The sequence below is a fragment of the Serinus canaria genome, chromosome 8 (assembly GCF_022539315.1).
Source record: "Serinus canaria isolate serCan28SL12 chromosome 8, serCan2020, whole genome shotgun sequence".
Classification (NCBI taxonomy): Eukaryota; Metazoa; Chordata; class Aves; order Passeriformes; family Fringillidae; genus Serinus; species Serinus canaria.
This window is the reverse complement of record NC_066322.1, coordinates 23,342,629-23,364,128: the sequence shown is the minus strand read 5'-3', so window position 1 is coordinate 23,364,128 and position 21,500 is coordinate 23,342,629. Positions and strand designations below refer to the sequence as shown.

The 21,500-nt window shown below is 50.8% G+C and overlaps 3 protein-coding genes across 7 annotated transcripts in view; 2 read left to right on the top strand and 1 right to left on the bottom strand.

Moving 5' to 3' along the window:
• Positions 1 to 1,779: 1,779 nt before the first annotated feature.
• ARPC5 (actin related protein 2/3 complex subunit 5) lies at positions 1,780 to 6,770 on the top strand. Its single transcript, XM_050977501.1, has 4 exons — positions 1,780 to 1,972; positions 2,897 to 2,968; positions 4,559 to 4,735; positions 5,522 to 6,770. The coding sequence occupies exons 1-4, from the start codon at positions 1,829 to 1,831 to the stop codon at positions 5,582 to 5,584; spliced, it is 456 nt and encodes a 151-aa protein (XP_050833458.1). The 5' UTR covers positions 1,780 to 1,828; the 3' UTR covers positions 5,585 to 6,770.
• Positions 6,771 to 9,450: 2,680 nt separating this feature from the next.
• On the top strand, positions 9,451 to 18,100 carry NCF2 (neutrophil cytosolic factor 2). Of its 3 annotated transcripts, none has more exons than XM_030226670.2 (15): positions 9,451 to 9,763; positions 10,238 to 10,320; positions 10,624 to 10,732; positions 10,938 to 11,075; positions 11,387 to 11,491; positions 12,408 to 12,467; positions 13,279 to 13,322; positions 13,522 to 13,663; positions 13,960 to 14,022; positions 14,386 to 14,464; positions 15,462 to 15,505; positions 16,013 to 16,149; positions 16,217 to 16,328; positions 16,550 to 16,712; positions 17,868 to 18,100. In XM_030226670.2, exons 1-15 carry the CDS (start codon positions 9,590 to 9,592, stop codon positions 17,963 to 17,965), a joined length of 1,551 nt encoding a protein of 516 aa, XP_030082530.1. In that variant the 5' UTR covers positions 9,451 to 9,589; the 3' UTR covers positions 17,966 to 18,100. The 3 variants fall into 3 exon arrangements, with proteins under 3 accessions (XP_030082530.1, XP_009086686.1, XP_018767574.1); XM_009088438.4 differs by having other exon boundaries at positions 11,384 to 11,491; XM_018912029.3 differs by having other exon boundaries at positions 9,452 to 9,763; positions 10,941 to 11,075; positions 11,384 to 11,491.
• A 933-nt stretch (positions 18,101 to 19,033) lies between these two features.
• Positions 19,034 to 21,500, bottom strand: part of SMG7 (SMG7 nonsense mediated mRNA decay factor) — a 51,196-nt gene continuing 48,729 nt past the window's right edge. For all 3 annotated transcript variants that reach the window (XM_030226381.2, XM_050977341.1, XM_050977340.1), the window contains one exon: positions 19,034 to 21,106. In XM_030226381.2, coding sequence (XP_030082241.1) covers positions 20,993 to 21,106 — 114 coding nt within the window. In that variant the 3' untranslated portion in view covers positions 19,034 to 20,992. The remainder of the gene's footprint in view (positions 21,107 to 21,500) is intronic.

The following is a 21,500-nucleotide window of genomic DNA, read 5'->3' as shown; positions in this document are numbered from 1 at the left end:
CACAGACCCATCCACTTTTTGGTGTAGAACTGAGATCACAGATGGCAAAAAACACCAATAAAGTCCCCTCCTGCCAAATTTAACCCATGGAATAACCGTGGGTCTCAAATAATGGATTATGAACATACTTTGGTTTTAATCCTCTACCTCGTAAACCAGAGCAGTAAACCCTGAACCTCAGTACTCCCTGCCCATGGCAGGCAGCTGGAACGACATGACCTTTAAGGTCCCTTCCAACCCAAACCATTCTGTGACCCTCTGACAGTCTGTTTACCTCCTGCAATTACTTTCTTGCCCTTAAGCCAATTTCCAGCAGAAAAATGCCAGCAGTCCCCAAGCTACAGCCACAGCTACAGCTGCATTGCAGCTTCCCAAGCTGAGGCAGCTTTGGTGGAACATGTGACATATCCCAAATTCCTCCTCTGTCAAGGAGATGGGTGGTCCTGCAGGTAGGGCTGATACAGGAACACATTTTCCCACCTACTGTTTTCCTCATAACAAGGGGGGTGGTGGGTCTAATATGTGTATATGTGTGTGTGCGTGTGTGTGTGCCTATTTTTTTTTTCCAGGGCTGCTGTTTTCTATTAAGGGGAACTTCACAAAGCTGTGTCATTTCCTGATTAATAATAGGATAATTATTATCTACACAGGCCATGTGTAACTTAAAAAAAAAAAAAAAAAAAAAAAAAAAACCAAAAAAAACACAGTCAGGCTGTGGCTATTTTTTGACTCCAAGGTCACTAGGTGCTGTTGGAGTAGGAGCTGAGCAGTCCGGGGAGGGCAGCTCCGACCTCACCTGGAGCCACACAGGTCCTGCCCAGCCTGGTGCTGTCATGGGGGGGACAGAGGGACCCAGACAAGCTCGGGAAGAGGCTCGTGGGAATCTCATGGAATTTAACAAAGCCAAGTGCTGGTGCTGCACCTGGATCAGGGCAACCCCTGGGGTCAGTCCAGGCTGGGAGGGGCAGATGGAGCAGCCCTGGCAGAAGGACCTGGGGGTGCTGGGGATGAGAGCTGGAGCTGCCCCAGCCCTGAACCCCCTGCCCTGGGCTGAGCCCCCAGCCTGGGCAGCAGGAAAGGGATTGGGATTCTGTCCCTGTGCCCCTGGGCTCAGGTGAGACCCCACCTGCAGAGCTGCCCCAGCACAGGAGGGAGCTGGAACTGCTGGAGAGAGCCCAGGGGAGGCACCAGGATGGGCAGAGGGATGGATGGAGCAGCTCTGCTGGGAGGGAAGGCTGGGAGAGATGGGATTGTTCATCTGGAGCAGCTTTGGGGTGACCTCACAGGGGCCTTGCAGTGCCTGAAGGAGCTGATGGGAATGACAAGGACAACACTATTTACAAGGGCCTGGAGGGACAGAACAAGCAGGAATGGCTTCAAAGTCAATCAGAGCAGGGTGACAGCAACACCAAGGTTGTGATTTCAATTCTGGTATGGGCCATTTACTTAAAAATTGGATTCGATGATGCTTGTTGGTTTTTTTCCAAATCAGAATATTCTGTGAATCTGCGAAACTTCAAACTGAAAGAGAGTAAGTTTAGATTGGCTGCTGGGAAGCAGCTGTTCCCCGTGACTGAGGGCCTGGCACAGGTTTCCCAGAGAAGCCGGCAGTGTCCGAGCCCAGGCCGGACGGAGGCTGGAGCAGCCTGGGCTCGTGGGAGACGTCCCTGGCGTGTCCCTGGCCGTGCAGGGCGCGGTGGGCCGGGCTCTGAGGGCCCTTCCAGCCGCTCGCTGACAGGCTCCGCTCGCTGACAGCGCTGCCGCTGCGCCGGCGCCGCTCGGGCGGGGCGGGCCGGGCCGGCGGCGGCTGCGCGGGGCGGGCGCGGCCATGGCGAAGCACACGGTGTCCTCGGCGCGGTTCCGCCGGGTGGACGTGGACGAGTACGACGAGAACAAGTTCGTGGATGAGGAGGACGGGGGCGACGGGCAAGCGGGCCCTGATGAGGGCGAGGTGGACTCGTGCCTGCGACAATATCCTGAGGGCAGCGGCGGAGGCGGAGCGGGCGCGGCCGCCGCCGGGGCGGCCTTATAGGGGAACATCCGCGAGCGGCACCGCGGCGGGCGGGAAGCTCTGGAACGGGAGAGGGCTGAAGGGAAAAGGGGCTGAAGGGGAAAGGGGCTGGCAGGGCAAGGGACGACGCTGAATGGGGAAGGGGCTGACAGCAGGAAGATGCTAAAGGGGGAAGGGGCTGACAGCAGGAAGAGGCTGACAGCAGGAAGAGGTTGAATGGAGGAGGGGGCTGGCAGAGGGAAGAGGCTGAAGGGGGAAGGAGCTGGCAGCAGGAAGAGGCTGAAGGTGGAAGGAGCTGGCAGAGGGAAGGGGGAAGAGGCTGAAGGGGGAAAGCGCTGGCGGCAGGAAGAAGCTGAATGGAGAAGGGGCTAGCAGAGGGAAGGCGGCCCAGCTCCCTCCCCTGCCCGCAGCAGCCGCAGTTGCCCCAGGGCTGCGCTCGGGGAGGTGTCCCAGGGGATGCAGACAGGGGGTTCCTGTGCTCGGAGACTTTCCCATGCCCACTACCGGAGCTGCCTCGCCCAGCTGGCCCTTGGTCACTTTTCCCTGGGCTGCAGTCCCGGTGGCTGCTGGGGCTCGATGTGACAAGCTGAGACCTGTTCTCGAGGGCTACAGATTGCAGAAGTGATAGGTAGTGGTTTCTTTTGCTTGGATGCTCATTCAGGGAAAGGCCTAGGAAGTATTCAACAGTGCTGGAACTATACAGCTGCTTGTTGATGCTGCTTCCTGCCTCAAATGGCCTGGAAATTGCTGTCTTGGTCTGTAATGTCTTCTTAGCTGGTGAGGGAATCCCTTCATCAGAGTGTTTTCAGTCATGCACAAGCCAGCTACAGATACAGCTGTCCTGGTACTTGATGTCCATGTACTGGTCCTTAACCATCTGGCACAGGGAACATGATGGCTGCACTGCAGGCAGCTCTGAAGAACCCTCCCATCAACACAAAGAACCAGGCAGTGAAGGTAAAATAGCAGCTGCTCGCTCATGGATTACTCCCTAAAAATCCTTTCCTGTCTCTGTTACGCCTGTGCCACTAGTTGTACCTTGAGGAGGCCAGAGGAGCAGAATTTAGGGTATTCCCTGATGTTGAAACATCCATGACCACAAGTGTTTTAATCTTGTTTAAAATACTGAAGCTCAGGTACAGTACTGTCCATGTACCTTAATCTTGGTGCTGGGTCAGGTGGGGTTTTCCTGCCAGTGCTGGTTGTGCTTTGTGTGCCCAGGTGTCACAAGGTGCCTGTGTCTGACTCAGACCAGACACGGCAGCTCACAGATGTAATCGTTGTCTGCTCAGGGAACCAGGGTTGCAGTTCTCACCTCTGACTAATGAAACCACCAGCAGTGAGCCTACAAAAAAGGAAGAATTGCTTTTTGTCACATCCAATCAAAGTGAAGCTCTTAAAACCTCAGGAAAAGCAAGCCCTCCCCGTGTGATAGTGTGGGAGTCTGCTGGGTACGTGCATTTCTGAATATCCCCAGGATGGATCCTGAATAGCTCATGATTGCAGTGGTGGGAGGAACAGGCTGATAAGATATGGGACTGCCCAGCTGGTGAGTGCCTGCAGTCATTTCTGCCTGCCCAAGGAGAGGCCCAGGGGCATGGTTCCAGGCAGAGCTGTTCCTGCAGCCCCAGCCCTTTCCTGAAGGGTTTTACAGAGCTCTGGGAACCAGCTGTTACAAACAGAGCTTTGTCCTCACATTAATGACTTGTTTCCATTAGCCCTCTATTGAAGGATTTAAGAATACACATTGTGGTGGAATTGAAGAGGGCAGAATGATGAACATTAATACCTGCCTTAATTTTTGGTTATTGGGCAGGATATCTGACATCCATAGTTGCTGTAGGGGGAAGGTGCCTGAGGTGTTTGTGTGATGGAATTATTCAAAAGGCCAGCAACCCTGAGACATTCTTCTCTCATCCTGCCTCAGTTAGTGATGGATGAACAGGAGGAGTTGCTCCTTGCTGATGACACGGCTAATTGTCGCTGTAAGAACATCTCACACATTCCCAGGCCTGAAATGACATCCAGATCCAAAGTTATACTTAATATTAATGGCCAGTCTGCATCCAGTGTGCCTGGGACTGCTTGGAAAGCACGTGGCTTCCAGCAGTCATCTCTTCCAGGCTGCCAGTGGCATTTCCCTGGATCGCATTAATGGTTGTGTCACGTTGAGCAGTACAGAGGTATGGAAAAGGCTCTGGTGGGAAGTCGGGCCAGACAAGCACTTGATTGTTATAATTATTTTGGAACTTGATAGATCTTGAACTTCCATATGGGCATTTACCATTTAGCCATAATTAAGGAGTGCAGAATTACAAACACTAACAGAGGCAGAAAAACTAAAGCAGGGCAAATGTGTTAAACTCTTACCTTGTTTATCCTTGGGAGGACGTGTCTGTTATACCTTACTATGACAAGCTCTTAACACACCGTCCTCTTCAGAGGTGTTAAAGATAAAAATGCTCTAAAGCAGTTTGTTTGAGAGAGAAGCAGTGTTTGGCTGTGGCTCACAGCAGGATGGTTGTGTCTGTGCCTGCCTGTTGACAGGACCGTGCTGAGAGCATCGTGCTGAAGGTGCTCATCTCCTTCAAAGCCAACGACATCGAGAAGGCGGTGCAGTCGCTGGACAAGAACGGGGTGGACCTGCTCATGAAGTACATCTACAAGGGCTTTGAGAGCCCCTCTGACAACAGCAGTGCTGTGCTGCTGCAGTGGCACGAGAAGGTGAGTGCGTGGGGACAGCTCCTGCCAGAGTGCCCAGGCCCTGAGCCTGGCTAGAACCCCCTTCCTGGCTGGTGAGACTCAAGTGCCAGATTCAGGCTGTGAATCTGGAGCTCACAGCTGAGTTACACCTCCTGCCCACTGCTGTTTCCTTGAGTAAACACCCAACAGTCAAAAGTTGGGTTTCTCTTAGACTAAGGCAAACAAAATAGTTTCATCCAGCGATTCAAGGAGAATTTCTTTCCTGGAGGGAAGCAAAATTTGCAGCTGGTTATGCAGGGAAATTAAAGCTTAATTAAAGTTAAAAAGCTTTCTTAAAATGGAGTGTGATTATCATACCCTGGCACCCTGGCTGTTGGTGTTTTGTGGAGGGCAGACAGATACTCATGTGCAATATAAATGTGATCCATGTAATTTCATAGACTCCCAAAATGGTTTTGGTTGAAAGGGACCTTGAAGCTTATCTTATTCCATAGGCAGGGACACCTTCCACTAGCCCAGGTTGGTCCAAGCCCTGTTCAACCTGGCCTTGGACATTTCCAGAGATAGACCAGCCACAGCTTCTCTGGCAAATCTGTACAAGGGCCTCCCCACCCTCACAGGGAAAGTTTTCTTCCTGATACCTACCCCTACTCCCTGTCAGTTTGAAGCCTTTCCCCCTTGTTCTGTCACTCCAGGCCATGTCCAAAGTCTCTCTGCATCGTCCTTGTCAGCCTGTTGAGGTGCTGGAAGGGAGCTCCAGGCTGCAGCTGCCCTGGCCTGCTGTTCACTGCCATGTTCCCTCTGCAGGCGCTGGCTGCTGGAGGCGTTGGGTCCATTGTGCGTGTTCTGACTGCCAGGAAGACAGTGTGACTCCAGCAGGGAGTGTCGGTGTGACTCCAGCAGGGAGCACCAGCCCTGACCCCCTCCCGGCACGGCCACCCCCGCTGGGGGCAGCTCTGCCTCCCAGCTTTGCCTTCGCCCTGCTGCTTCTGTCATACCCCACCAATGATGCATCGTGATCTCCTCTGCAGTTCAATCCTGGAAAATTATGAAGGTGGAATTTTACTTCTAACAGGAATCTTTGGTACTCGCCAGCCTTTCAGTGACATATTCAGTGATGTAAACAATTTGGTGTTTAGAGTGATTTGCATTTGTGTGTAATTGTGGCAGATTTGGACCTGACTCTCTAAGCAAGTGCTAAGGGACACAGGGCAATGTCTTAATTTTTTGCTAGCCAAGCAGCATTTTGAGCTAAAATCTTGTATTTGAGAAGTGGGGCAGCTATTATTAACACAGGTAACTGGACCATATTGCCTTTGGTCAATCTCTGACCCTACATCTGTGAATAGGAGAGAAAAAAGGCTCTTTTCCAACCCCAATTATCATTCCAGAGAGCTGAGTATTTTCCTTAACCTGCTCAGGTTCCTTGCCATCCGTCTGATGCTGGGTCCACAGTGGGAAGGTCACAGTGGGATGGAGTTGTCCATCATGCGGTTTGGAAAAAAGGTTAATGGTCCATTTACACTGGAGCCCAGCCCAGTGAACTCTTCTTATTTTGGGGAGCAAAGCTTCTGAGGAGAAGAAGAAAAAGCAGCTTTTACACAGCAAATCACCTTTCAGCAATTGGAAAGTGATTTGGTTTTGTCAAGCACAACTAAATCGCTGCTTGGGGTAATCTGAGAAACATATCCTGGTATCTACACCATCCTTGCAGAGTCTCCCCTGTTTTTGTTTTCTGGTTGTTTAGGGTCTGTAAGGACACCAGACAGTTCACATTCCTGTTGCATTGTGCCTCATCATGTTAGCTATTGGGCCAGTCAGGTTCCCAAATAGAGAATTTTAAAGAATTAGGAAAGCCCAGGGCATGCCAGACCACGGATCACCGTAGAAGGTTTAGGGCCAGGACTGAAATATGTGTGTTTTAATTTCACTATTTTACTACAGTTCAGTTGTGTAAAACCGTTGGGGACCTTGTGAAATCTTTGCTGTTTTTTGATATCTGCTTTGTTTTTGTAATAATAATAAAGACCAGACAATAAATCATCACTGAATATTTGCTCACTGTGTCTGACATGCCTTCAGTGGAGACAGGAACCAGCAGGGTTGCCCCTAAACCATTCAGTGCCTCCCTGATTCTCTTCCTAGGATGCTTCTGCTTGCTCACTGCCCAGAACACAGGCACAACCACAGGAGGCACTGAGATCGCCAGGTGGGAGGCTCAGCCTTGCTACAGAAAGTGTCCAGGTTTCACCCATAGATCTGTACAGAAATTCTGGTCATGCAGCCAGGGTTCTGTCCTTACAGCTGCCAGGGACTGTGATTGGCTCCTCTGGTTCTTTCTGCTTGCCCAGATCTGCATTAAGACATCTATGAACCTCATTTGAAAAGAATAAGCTGTAATCCCAGAGAAGTGGGAAAGTATTTTCCAAAGCAATTGATGCCAAAGCACATCAGCTGCCTCTAGATGGCATTAGATAAATGAAGTGAATAAATGGAGTGGTCTTAAGGTTCTGCAGATCCCCTTGGGTGAGGCTGTGATGGATTTAGGAACATTTACAGAACACGTACATCAGTGTTTCTGTTCAGGGATGTGCTAAAACACACATTGCTATGGGGATGGGGCAGGATTTGCAGGGGCAGCTCTGCTGGTAATGAGTGACAGGAAGGGAAAAAGTAAATCTAGTCTTAAAAAACAGTCTCTTTCCTCAAAATCCTGCCTTGCTTGCATTGGTGGATGGTATGAATACCTGACAGGGGTTCAGATTCCTGTTAGGAGAAGGAAGCCTTCAATGGAGAAGCTCATGCAGGTCAGACTGGGAAGGGTGACAAGGTTTGCACCCTTCCTCAGCTCTGCTGTCTTCAGCTTTAGCCAGAACACATGGCCATGACACCTTCTCATCAGATCCTGCTTTTGTGCTAGTTGAGACCTGCTGCTGTCCTCACATCCAGCTCAGTGTCTGCCTCCATTTGGGAAAAGAGCTAAAACCCTCAGATCCTGTGTAGAGGATCCAACCTGCCTTCCTGGGAATGAGCTGGACGTGCTCCTCCACTTCTCCTGCCCAATAAAACTGCTCACAAAAGATCTTCCCTTGTGCATAATGGGGGGGTTCTTTGTTTCTGAATCTTTTTTTGACACTTCAGGAATTATAAACTGGTACATATTGTAGCTGTAAAAAGTCAAAACCTGTGCAATGCACCCCAGCTGGATTTTGGACATTTCTCTGTTTCTGACCCACCTATTGGCAATTTGGGTTTGCTGGATTCCAAGAGTCTTCCACAGGAAATGTCACCATGTCTGTTACTCATTTCCTGTTGGATGTTATCATAAAAGAAATAAGTTTACCTACTGAGTCAGCTTTGGGCAGAGAAAGAGGAACAAGAGACTCACTCTTGCTGCAAGGACTGTTTATCACAGCTCTGAAATCTCACTGTTAAGTCACAAATACCCAGGCAGAAGGACAGCTGCTGTGAGCATTACAATGGGGGTGATCTCTCATACTCCTCCAGCTCCTCTTGTACTGCTTTTGGGATAAACCTGACTGAGCAGCACACCTATTCAGATAATTAAATGAGCAGGAAATTAAGCCTCCAATAAGGTGAATCATTCGCTGCTCCATGGGGTCTCCCATCCCTCACAGGAATCAGAAAAGGCACCTAGAGGGGTGTTTTTACACTCACCATGTTGTCATTCCTGCCCTTTTTACCTGGGCATCACTTCAGCTTGTTGCATCTCCCTCTGCTTTCCTGGAGATCAGTCTTCCATGCTCCCGTGGGAAGCCCATAGGAGGCAGGGGGGATGCTGAGGGCACACATACAGCTGGAGAACCAGACAGCCCCAGGCTCAGAGTCCTGTTTGGTCCTACTTTGGATTAAAACCCCAGTCTTTGCTGCTCAGGGCCACAGGTTTCTCCATCAGCAGTACCCAGAAGTCACCTCCCCAGCCTCCCTCCCACTGCTGGAGTTATGTAATTTGCTAGGGAAGTTTTGGTAAAGGCTCAAGAGCTGAGTCTTGCTGACATATTTTAAGCTCTTACAAAATATATATCACATTTTTGGTAGGTGGGGCAGAGGCAAAGTACTTCCAAAAATGCTTAAAAACCATGTGCTCCAAACCTGTGAGTCAGCAGTAGGTCAGAATCCTGCTATCACCGCGTGCCCGTGCTCATCTCTTGGCGCTGTGCTCCCAGCAGTGCTCCAGAGCCAGTTATGCTTCCTTGGCCCTAAACCACCTGGACAGAAGCAGGGACCCTAGGGACATGGTGCAGCACGGCCACTGCCCCGGGAACCTCATCCATGGGCAGCTCCATGGGCCCTTAGCAGGGAACTCCAGACAGGGACAACACGGTGGGGTCGGGAAGGACCGAGGGGGTGCCTTGGGCTCTACTTCACCTCCCCACTCGGGCCGACAGGGGAGCCCAGCCCAGCCAGGAATCGTCTGCAGGAACCGCTCGGCAATGATGAGGCTGCGCTCTGCAGGGCACTGAGGCGCCCGCAGCCCAGCAGCAGCACCAGCAGCCCAGCGCTCATCCTGGGATTTTGCAACCTGAAATTTAACCTAATGAACTACCCAGCTGACAAAATCCATGGCTTTTAATCTAAAAACGGGAAGATCAAAACCCGAGTGGGCGAGGAGTGGCTGCCCGAGAGGAGCAGGGATGCCCCCCATGGACACCCGCTGTGTCAGAGGCAGCCCCTGCCTCACTTCCCCATGCCGGGGCTGATGCGAGCGAGGCTACTTCCTGCCGGGTTTGTGACACGGCGGGGGAAGGCAGAAGCACGGGCAGAGGGCAGCCAGAGAGGCCGAGCTGCGCCACAAGGAAGGACAGACACAGGGCGAGACGACACGGGGATCGTACATCCCTCTCCCACCACGCCATGTCCCTGGTGGAGACGATCCGGCTGTGGCAAGAAGGGGTGTGTGCAGCGGACAGGAAGGAGTGGAGCGCTGCCCTGGATGCCTTCACGGCCGTCCAGAACCCCTCAGCCAAAATCTGCTTTAACATCGGCTGCATCCAGCTTGTCCTGGGGAAGCTGGCGGAGGCGGAGGAGGTAAGATACAGCCCCTAGGGCCGCTCATCCTCTCCTCTCTGGGACTTGCCCAGGTACATGGACATGGTGGGGAAGGAAGGAATTAAAAGGATCACGGTCTAAGGGATGGATTCAGAGCCTTTTAAAGCTGTGAGGAAGGGGACAGCCCTAGGCTGCCAAACGTGTTCTGCCAGTGACCCCGAGGTGAGGCAGCAGCAGTGATACACGGCTCACTGCTCACTCTCCCTCTCTCCAGGAGATGACCATGCTGGCAGATGGTTCAAAAAAACCCAGGAGCCTGGTCCAGGCTCTTCCCCATCCAATGCCCAGTGCTGCAGGGAGACACAGCCCACAGAGCCCAGCTTGGGCAGCTCGGCTAAGGCTCGGCTAAGGCAGGATAGGTACAACTGCTCTATGTCCTCAGGTTTTTTTAGATTTCCCCTTTTCACCCCCCCCCCCCCCCCCGCCCCCTTTGCCCCACTCCTACCTCTGCAGGCGTTCACCCGGAGCATCGGCTGTGACAAGCACCTGGCTGTGGCTTATTTCCAGCGGGGGACCGTGTTTTACCGGAGCCAGAAGTGAGTGGAAGAGTTTCAAGTTTCATTTTTGCCACTTAGAGAGATGCAAGCATTCACCTGAGGATGGCCCCAGGCAGGTTGGTGCCCCAGAGCCCAGACTGAAACCTGTCAAGGTCAAACAGGCTCCTACTCTTCAGCACTGCAGTCCTGGGATTAACTTTCAAAACTTCTCTCCTCCCCTGAGGTGTCTGAAACACTGCAAGGATAGAGGGGAGACCCTGAACTCACCAAGTCTGAGTACAGGCTTAGAGGCAGGCAGGTTGCCACCAGGAGCTGGTGACACCTTTGTTCTCTGCTCCCCAGCCACGGAAAGGCCATTGAGGATTTCAAAGAGGCGCTGGCTCAGCTGCGAGGCAACCAACTCATTGACTACAAGATCCTGGGGCTGCGCTACCGGCTCTTTGCCTGCGAGGTGAGACACACCTGGCCACCAGCTGGATCCCAAAGCTCTGCTCTCCTGCATCCTCCAGCAGGAGAAATCTAAAGAGGAGACAGCCAGCCTCTTTTGTACCTTGCAAAAACCAAGCAAGTGGGTGCAGTGCCACTTGTCCTTTCCTTTCCTTTCCTGGCAGCTCTGGCTGCTCCAAGAGCTCTTTCCCTTGCTCCCATCCCTCCAGCAGATTCTCTACAACATTGCACTGGTGTACGCCACAACAGAGAACTGGGAGAAGGCTGAGGAGCACCTGACCCTGGCCATGAGCATGAAGAGTGAGCCCCAGCACAACAAGATAGACAGGGCAATGGAAGCCATCCTGGTATGGAGGAGCAGGTCTCACAGCCCCTCAGGGAGGGAGGGAGGGAAATCCCACTGATGGCACATCCAGCTTTTGGCAGGATTAAAATGCTGTGGCAATGGATATTGTAGTGGGACACAAGTCTGTGGGAAGAGCTTTGGGTAACTGGGGAGGCAGGGATGGGAAGATGGGATTCCATGGACTGTACCCAGGCTGGGATTGGGCTGTCATGGTGGTGGTCTGGAGCAGCCCCCAAGCCCAGAGCAGAAGGGACATTCATCAGTCCCTGCTCTCGCCTCCAAAGTCTCCATGACTTGTCTGTGCCACAGAAGCAGAAGCTCTGTGAGCTGGTGGCCATTCCTGCAGGGAAGCTGTTCAGGCCAAATGAGAAGCAAGTGGCCCAGCTGGAGAAGAAGGACTACCTGGGAAAGGCAATGGTAAGATCTATACTATTTATTCAGGCCAAGCCTGTGGGCTGAGAAGAGCTGTTGACTGCCTTATCATCCCTCTGGGCTGCTGTCTGCTGCCTGGTAGACAGCCAGAGACAGGGAGCTGGCCTCTGCCTCAGGGATCCCCCAGGCACGAAGAGAGGGATGGCACACAGGGATCTCATGCGAAACAGAGAGACTGCAAGAATACAAGAGCTAAAAGCATGTTCCTGCTGAGCATGGCTTATTTCTAGTTTGTCTCCTTAGTGAGACATGAGGGATTGTCATTCCAATGAGCTGGAATGATCCCACTGGAGCTTCAACTCAGGCCAACATTTGACACCCACAACCAACCTACAGCTCTTCCACTGCTCTGTTTGGAAAGGACTTTTCAGCTCAGATAAACAAGCAAGGTTTCTCCTGTGAGTGTGCAAAATCCACTCACTGGGATACCACCTCTGGGTTCAGGCTCTGGAAGGCAGCACTCATCCAGAAAAGGAACCAGGCACTGGGGAATCAGACAGCCAAGAGCCAGGCATGTCCTTGAGTGCCAGAAATATGCACAAAAATATGTATCAACTTTCTAAATTACATTTAAGGTCACCTGTAGGAGCTATGGGCTTGAGCTGAACATGGTGGCTCCCTTCAACATTTGTGATTAAAACAGAATGGGAAACTTTTAGGTTTTAATGCCTCAAACCACAGAAACAGCCAGGCTAAGAGCAGAAAACTTACCACAGCTGAGAGGGAAGCTCTGGTACCAGAAGCACTCAGCCTTTAGTCCAAGATGCTTAGCCTAAAATCATCTCCTGAGCTTAAAGCATCCTGAGCAGCTTGGCTTGGCTAACAGCAAAGGAGGAGGGTGGACATCAGAGGTTCGAGAGGGGTCTATGGGCACCAAGTCACTATTTGTCTCTGGCCCTAGGTGGTGGCCTCTGTGGTGGACAAGGACGATTTTTCAGGATTCGCTCCCCTGCAGCCACAGGTAAGACTCTGTCAGTGAACAGCATGAACAGCATGCTCAGGGCAGGGTGACATGGGGGGCTGTCATCCACACTGGGGAGCAAGCAGCACCCTTACCACCCTGAACTCTGTGCCACCGCCGTGGGGAGGAGGCGGGCACTGCTTCCACAGATCAGCTGCTCCCTCCACCATCAGGGAGCTCATCCCAAACCCACCCACAGCTGGGGCTGAGGTTAAGCTGGTTCCCTGCATGGGGAAGTAGTGGGTGGGGTGATGGCTCTCTGCAGGGAGCCGTCCCTGACCCTCCCCAAAGGATTCATTAGGGATCCTCTGCCTAAGCCCGAGTGGAGAAACAATCGCAGTTTTGTTTTCACTTTGCACCCTCCTGCCCATTCCACAACTCCTTTGCGTTTCCCATGCCATTTTCCAGATGATGTAATGGCATCTTCCCATTCCTAAACATTGCAAGAGTTTTTCCAGGAGGTTTTTGGGTGGATATGGAGAAACACAGCACAGCACCACTGCACAAGATAAATGACAACCTTCTCAATGCAGACAGTGTTGACAATTTCAATCATCTGTGAACTGAAACTAAAATCAGGAGTGAAAAGAGGATCATGCCTCTGAAAACCAACTGTAGGTTGAAGAATGTGGAAACTCTTCCTTAGAAGGAACAAAGCCAGTGATATTCCTCATGGCACTTAAGACAGCTGCATGTGGAGGAAGGAACAGTGCTGGGGTGAGGGCATGGTAAAAGGCTGCAGGACATTTCTGCAAAGCAAACAAAATCCTCTGGGTTACTGGTATTTTCCTTTTTCTCTTCCTATTGGCAGGCCTCTGGTCCTCCACCCAGGCCCAAGACCCCAGAAATCCTCAGGTAAGTTGGATGAAAGATGGATAACCCATGCAGCCAGGCACAACCCCATCTTGCACTCACACAGCTGAGCATCCAGCTGGCACCCAGAACTCAGGAGGAATGGGGAATGTACAAACATGGAGGCAGAGGTCTGGATTCTCCCTACAATGTAAAACAGCATTGCCAATATTCCTGACCTGTGCACTGCTCCCACACCCAGGGCCCTCAGAGGGCAGCCACACCGTGTCATGTTCGAGTTCATTCCTGAGACTGAGGAGGAGCTGCAGGTCCTGCCAGGAAACATTGTCTTTGTCCTGAAGAAAGAGAAGGACAATTGGGCTACAGTGATGTTCAATGGAAAGGTATTCCAGGAGTGTGCTAGACAGGAGGGGCAGACAGCAGATTATGGCTGATCTTCTGCAGAGGCAGAGGCCTGCCAACAGTAATTAAATAAATTTCTGACCAAAGTGTCTAATGTCCACCCTGGCTTAGGCCACGGGATTCAGTGAAATCCGCCCAACCTGCAGAAGCTAAACTGCAAGCCTCAGGAACCCTCCTGGATACTGGGGAGGGTGAGGACACATCCAGTTGTGTCCTCCAGCAGTGGGCTGCCTTCTTGCCAAGCAATCACTACTCATCCTCTCTCCTTCCCCTGCAGAAAGGGATTGTCCCCTGCAACTTCCTCGAGCCTGTGGAGCTCCAGAATAAGCTGCATATCCAGGTGAGGTGGCCCAGGAGGAAATGGTGTCCTGGGGAGAGCAGATCTCAAAATATTCACCCAACACCTGCTTCCCACTAGGACCCATATATGTGACTCCCTCCCCCTCATGATGCTGGGCTTGGTTCTTCTGGCTCACGGTCACCTTATCATGAGCTCAGAGACCTGCAAAATCTGTGTTGGTGGCACCCTAGCAGTAGTTGGCAATGCTGGGGAGATAATGGATCTAGCTAAGTCACCCCTCCCAGTTCAAGACCCAAACAGACTTGGGGAAAAGCAGGTTGGAGGGGGGCTGCACAAGGCAGCAGCACCCCAGCCCCTCAGTAAGGGTGGGACTGACAGCACTGTCTTCTTCCCATGGCACAGGAAGAAACCCCTGTGGAAGCTGAGATCCCTGAGTCACCCACCTGCAGTGTGCCCGAGAAGCCGCGGCGGCTGGCACCAGGTCAGTGTGGGCAGCTGAGGGGATGGGGGGCACAGGGTGACATCACCCACAGCAGGCTGAGAGACATTACAACAGGAGAGAGAGACAGCAACTGCAGTGCTGAGGATGGAGTAAAACAGTGTCTGTGGGGTGCCTGAGGAAAGCAAGTCCCTCTGTGCTTTTAATTTGCACAGGAGTAATGAGGAAAAGGGCCTGGAGATAGGAATGGGGCAATGACCAGTTTGGAGTCAAGGATATCCATGATAGTTTCAGTGCTGCTTGAGCTGAGCTAGGCTTAAAGGAGCTGTGTGGAAGGGATTCCTGGCTGGTTCCTGGATTCCTACCCAGAGTTCCACATCTCAAGCTCATGTCCCCAACAGAGCAGCCTTGTGGAGCTGTCACAAAAGGCTGTGGCTCTTGGAATTAAGGACAAACACCTCATGGACACAACAACCCCAATGATCATCTTTATGGCACCAAAAGCCATCTCAGATCTATTAGTGGGACCATGTTCAACAATGTAGCTTGGGCTCTTCCTGGAATGAGCATAGTTGTGCCAAAGCACTGCCAAAATGTAAATCAGATCCTCATGAAGAGGCTCCCACAAAGCTCCATGAATCGCCCTGCCTGGAGTCCTGAATTTAGCTTTACAGCCTCACTGAAGGACAGGGATTGCCTTCAGTTTTCAGGATGGACCTAGGGAGATCAGAAGAGCAAAGACAATAAAACCAGCAGCTCTGTGATGATATTTTTTGAATCCACGCATGAAAGATATCCCACCCCTCACGCTCCCATCTCTGCAAGAGGGAAGGCACAGAGCCAAAGCCTCTGCTCAGTGATTATATCTAGACCTTACAGAAGAATGCCTATGGCAGAGGCTGTATCCATTCAAGGGACCGCTGCTGGCTCCAGGCTGGTTGGTATAGCTGGAGATCATGATGGGCTGCAGGAGGTCTGGCTGTGTGTTTAGACATTTATCCCATCCAACCTCCTGAGCCACCTTTTTCCTCCTCCCCAGACTACGTTCCTGCTACCGTGGCGCAGCCAAGAGACACAGCAAAGGTAACGTCCTGCGAGCACACCCCGAGGTCCTGCTGTCATACCAACCTGCATTTACCAGGAGACTTAGGGCTGCTTTTTGGGAGTTCTCCAGGCCCCAGGTGAGGGGGCCACTGGATGACTCTCATCTTAGTCAACCTGAGACACTTGAGAAGGGAGAAACAGGAGAAAGCTTGACTGGAATGCACATGCTCCTGGGCATGGTCAGCACATCAGAAGGTCACACGGGGAAGAGATGGGAAAATACAGCAATTCCAAGTTTAAAAAAAAAAAAAAAAAAAAAAAAAAGGGGCTTGGAGGGTGGGCACAGCTCTAATTTGATCACCCCAAAGCCACAGTTTGCTGCCAAGTTCCTAATCTATTACTGAGCTCTCTCCTGGGACAAGCCTGGGTCTGCCAGCCAATGTCCAAGCACAGCTTGGGAGGCACAATCTAACTCAGGCAACCACAGTTTCAACATCCCTGTGCTTGCCAAGCCACAGAAGGTGACATCCCATTTCCTGCCTGCAGGAGGCTGAACCAACTGTCCTCAAGGTGCATTACAAATTCACAGTGGCCCTGAGAGTCGATCAGGGCCACTCCTACAGGGAGCTCCTGGAGCTGGTTTGCAAGAAGCTGGAGCTGCAGCCCGAGCACACGGAGCTGAGGTGAGGCACTGCCAGCCCCAGTGAGCCAGGGCTGTGTTCCAGCACTCCTCACCTGCATCCCCTGCAGGTACAAGCCTGTGGAAGGCCAGGAGCTGGTGACTCTGAGTGCAGAGAATGTGGAGGCAGCCTGGAGCCAGAGCAAGGACAACTGCCTGACAGTCTGGTGCAATGGCACAGAGGTCAGTGACAGCTACAGAGGGCAGCCACCTTCTCTTCCCTCCTGCCTTTCTTTTCCTTGCCACCAGAATGGGCTTGTGGCTTTCAACAGAAGCCAGCAACCTAATGAAAGGCAGAGGAGCAAAGACTGAGTGGAGAGGAGAAGCAGAGCTCATGTCTCTTGCCCTGCTACAGAGAAAGAAAACCAAGAGGCTGTGTCCTCACCAGCTTGTTTCCTGCCTAGGGAGAGGGGTTTGTACCAGACAGCAAACCAGAGGAGTCACTGCAGGAGGCAACACCTGGGGAGACAGGACCAAACCATGTTGTAGCTCAGTACAGTTATGAAGCCACCCAACCTGAAGACCTGGAGTTTCAGGCAGGAGACATGATCCTTGTTTTATCCAAAGGTAATTGTGCTCCTCCTGGGACAGGAGTGGGGAGGGACCCCCAGCTCTGGTGAGAGGGAGGGTGGTGTGGCAGCAGCAGAGCCCCTCCGTCTCTGCCCTGAGATTCCACATCCCCGTTACACACCCTTCTGCCAACAGATTTTCATCAATCCCGTTTCCACCACAGCCCTACCAAGCATCTATTCAGGAGTTACACTTGGACTGTATTTAAGCTTATTGATCACAGTGGATTCTTTCAAGGAGATGCCTCATTTTAGCTGCCATCCCCACAATGGGAGCAGGCTCTCACTCTCATTCCTTCCACCTGGAACCTTTTTTTATCTCCTTTTCTTGTTAAGAGTACAATCTTTCTTTAGTAGTTCAATATTAGCCCTTAGTGTTTCTATGGGAATTGAGGCTTGAGTACAGACTAAATCTCAGGAAGATCAATGAAGAATTATATACACAGGGCACACTCCCCATCTTATTTGAGCCTCTGAGTGAAATCAAGCCATCAGGAAATAGTTGTAAAGGCAAAACCTCCTTATATTTAGCTATCTGTAGTTAAGTCACTAATTTCTGGTGGCTGGCAGGCTTTGGCAGTAATACACAATCAGTCCCCCATCTAACCTTTGACAGGTTAGATTTTGTACCAGGCAATACTGATGACCCCCTCCACCCCAAAATCCTACCTTCCCCTTCATTGCTGAGCTAAATATTTCCCAGTACAAAGCTGGTTCCCCCACAGCAAAACTGCCAGAGCTCCTTGGCTTTTCTTACCCAGGGTAAGGGGTTTTGGGGAGCTGTTTTAGGGTTTTTATGTGAACATGAGAAATAGCTGACAAAACACTTCAGGTGTAACCTGAAGAGGACAGACCAAGTATCAGATAATTTCCTCACTCTCCACACTCACTTTGTTTCCACTCAAGGCAGTTTCCAAGCCCCCTGGTCTCTATTTTGATCCAGTTTCCCAGCCCCATTTGATATTCCTTCTTACCTTAGCACTTTACTCTCTTCCTCATTTCTCCCTTTCCTCCACATTCCACTCCCTGCTGGGTCTGCACAACTCCAAGTTTTATCAGCAGAAACACCATAAAACACTGATCTCAGGCCTGTCTGCATTATGCTCCTCTATATTCCTAGGGTCATAAGAACTGTGTCAATTTTCCCTTCCAGTGAATGAAGACTGGTTTGAAGGCAAGTGCAAGGGGAGGACTGGCATCTTCCCATCTGCATTTGTTCAACAGCCCAACACTGAACACCCAGAGAAGTGATCACAGAAAAGCTTGAAGTTGTGGAGAGAAATTAAGAATTCAACTGTTGCCATTATGTAGTCTGCATATTAATCCCTGCATCTGAAAATGAACTTTAAATGTTATTGCTACTTGTATTAAAAGCTTTATATTTTATCTTGCATCTTTTGCGTTCTCTTAAAAAGGAACTTGTTAAGAAGTTGCTAATTCCTGTTAGGAATACGTTCTTTCCTAAATCCTGTGCTTGCCAAGAGACTTGCCATGTTCCCCCATCCTTAAAAAAGCTTTTCTACAGACATGCCAGAAGCTGGGAACACCCACAAGAGGGTGGTGCAACCTGCATTTACAGCCCAAGAACTTAGAAGACAACACATAGCCTCACCCTGCTCCAACTCAATTCAAATTCACAAGGACTTTAAAACTCCCACCAATAAAAGCAGATACATTTTCTTCGGGGCTGGGACCTGTGCTTCAAAATTTTTCCTGATCAGTCAGAAGATACAGTAACTTCGAAAGACACAGCCTGGAATCCCAGAGCTTTACTCCAAAGCTGTTAAGGGGGCAGGGGCTGCCACACTCTGGATTCTATCACAGAAGTCCAGAAAACCCCACTGCCCCAATAACCTAAATATCACATTTCTTTTTAAAGGAACTTATTCTGGAGACAATAAACACCTGTAATTTCTAAACCAGAACATCTCTGGAGTTTCTTGTCACATACCTGGAAGCATGGAAACAGTGAGCACTCTGGTCTGCAGGCAAGTCATTGGCAGAAGGATCTCTGCCCTCCCTCTGCACACTACACACACTCTACCAGGATGAGTCTGCAACTAGGGAGGAGTTTTGCAAGCTGCTCCCATCCTACATATTTAGTTAAGTACGTAAAACACTACACAGGCAACATGAAACCACAACCAAATTATCTGTACCAAGCCCAAGCCAGAATCGCTGTGATTCACTTAGGTCTGTTTCAAATTAAAAAAAAAAAATCAACTTCAAACATTCTTCTGGCTTCTACAGAAAAGTAATGCATTTTTAAAGGCCTGAAGCCAAGTCACACAGGAAATAAATGCTACACACAGACCTGGATGGAGAGAACATGGTTTAATTAAAGGCAAAGCTGATTTCGGCAGCTGCAGTTCTTGCACAGACAGACAGAAAACACAAAAAAAGCTTACAACACAAACCAGTTTCTGTTGGGGGCCCCTTGCCTTGCTCCTCCAGGTGCTGGAGGGCGGGCGGGCTCAGATGCATTCCCGAAGCCGGGTGCTCATGCACAAGTGGAACGGTGCAGCTGGGACCTGGCCCGGCCGGGAGTGAGATGGTGCTCCTGGTCTGGGGTGCAAGAGTCAGTGACGGTGCAACACGGGAATGCCGCAGCTGCCTGGGCGCACAGCTTGGACACACAGCGGGAGGGCTGGAGGGGACACACAGGGTGGGCTGGATTACCACCGGGTGGGAACTTCACTGTTTGGACTTGTTAAAGGAAATACAGCTTTGAAATGCAACACAGAACAGTGATGTTGCTCAGGTGGAGCTCGCAGGGAGCTTCTCGCACCCCCGAGGGTATTGGGTCTCCTCCGCCTTCCCTTTTTGTATTCTCTGGGGCTGCCCAGACTCCAGCGTCACTTCGGCTCCTGCATGTGCTTTGTTCTGCAGCTGAATTCTAGCCCAGAGATCCTGAATCATCACACAAACCCCTACTGCTAAAAACAGCAAATGGACATTGAGTCTGTTTCTGTAACTTCCCTGGGAAATCTAACAAAAACGCTGTACTTTTCTTTAACAAAACTTCCAGTCTTCCTTCCCCCTAATAAATAGCAAATAAAACGTTTTTTTTTCCTTTTCCCTTCTGCACCTTTTCGTCTATGAACAGCACTGTGCTGTTTCCGTGTGTCCATGGGTGCCTTGGATTTGTTTCTGGCACTGAAAGCCTGGGGCTGCAGCTGGGACAGGTTTCTGCAGAGCTGACCTGTGCCTCACCGGGCGTGCGGATGCCCCATGCTGTCTGGGCTGGCTGTCGGATTCACCCAGCCCTGCTGGACCCCTGATTATTTTCTGCCATGGTAATGAAACTACCAGCGTTCAGCGAAGATGGGAGGATGGAAAGAGAAAAAACGAAACCAAACCGAAACAAAACAAACAAACAAAAAAAAAATCCATTGAAAGCTTTCTACCTACCTATTAAAATGAGTCAGGCTGTGAATGCACAGACTAGCCTGCCCTTTGTGGGGCTAGCCACTATGCTACAGTAAAATGTACAGGAATCACACATTAATTTAAAACCCCATAGCAGTTAACTTGCTTTTCAGCAGAGTGCTGTGAGGCCCCATGTCACCCCTTATAGCTCAAACACCTACTCAGAGAAGGACATTTCATGCTGGAGTCTCTAACCCACCCAAAGCCTCTGGGTGAAGCAATGCCAAGTGCCAGACTCTCTTTCATGAAACTCCTTTGCTAGTCCGGGATACAGAGCCCCACCTCATCACCACCCACTGTGACTGGAGCAGCAACTGGGGCTTTCATTGCTACACACTGACTATGAAGCACGTCTGTGTACAGAATTCAGTGTGATCTTACTACTGAGATAGTAATAAAGATGTTTAGGAGTAATTTCAACTACATTCTCAGTCAGCGAAGCAATCATTAATGGATTCCTATTTTATCTCCCCAAAGAGAAGAAAAGGATTGAGAAGTTCTCATTGGCTTCTCCCATCTGCCCTTTGCTCTCAGCTCCTACTTCCCATGTGGCTGGGGACATGCACAATGGAGAAGGTGAGAGGCGGTGATATTGGGTTACTGAGTGAGCCAAACAGCAGTTCCTCTCTCCCTCCGAAGGGCCCGGGGGATGGGAGAGTTCCTGATGTTGTTTGCTTGCACTGCAGACATTTTGTGCACACTCAGTGGGTTGGTGGAGCACTTACGCCCTCCTGACAGCAAGGAACAGAAGAGAGGGCTGCCACCTGCACAGGACTGTGTGTGCCAGTCCCACAGACCCAACATGCCATGGTTTATGGAGCCGTCGTTGGAAGGGTTGTCTCCTCTGTCTCAATGCGGCGGATTCATGGCACCTTGTCCGCGCTGCTGCTTCTGCTTCTGCTGCATCAACAGCTGCTCCAGGGCCGAGGGGCCGGGGTGCATCATGGAACTGGACCAGATGGACTAAAAACAAACAGCCAACACTAGCACCTCCTTGCATTACACAGCCCCTCTGCCAAATGGGAAAGCAGACACCATGTTGTATATGCTCCCTCTTTATCACTCATACCTGGCTTATCACAAAAGTTAACCAGCTTCAAAGAAGACCTAAAAAGAGGCTCCCTGGAAGAATTTTATCCTCCTCCAGAATCCTCATTACCATAAAAATTCATCCCACATTAACTATTACTAATTTCAGACTAGTCAAAGCTAATGTTAGAATTTCTTCCAGTTCTGCCAGCCTGGGCTTGTTCCACAAAATCTCAAAACCAGCAAGAACTGTAAATTTGTGACATCTTCCTGCATTGCTGACACCTCCCACACTGCCTCGTGTAAGTGAATCTACAGGAAAAACTCT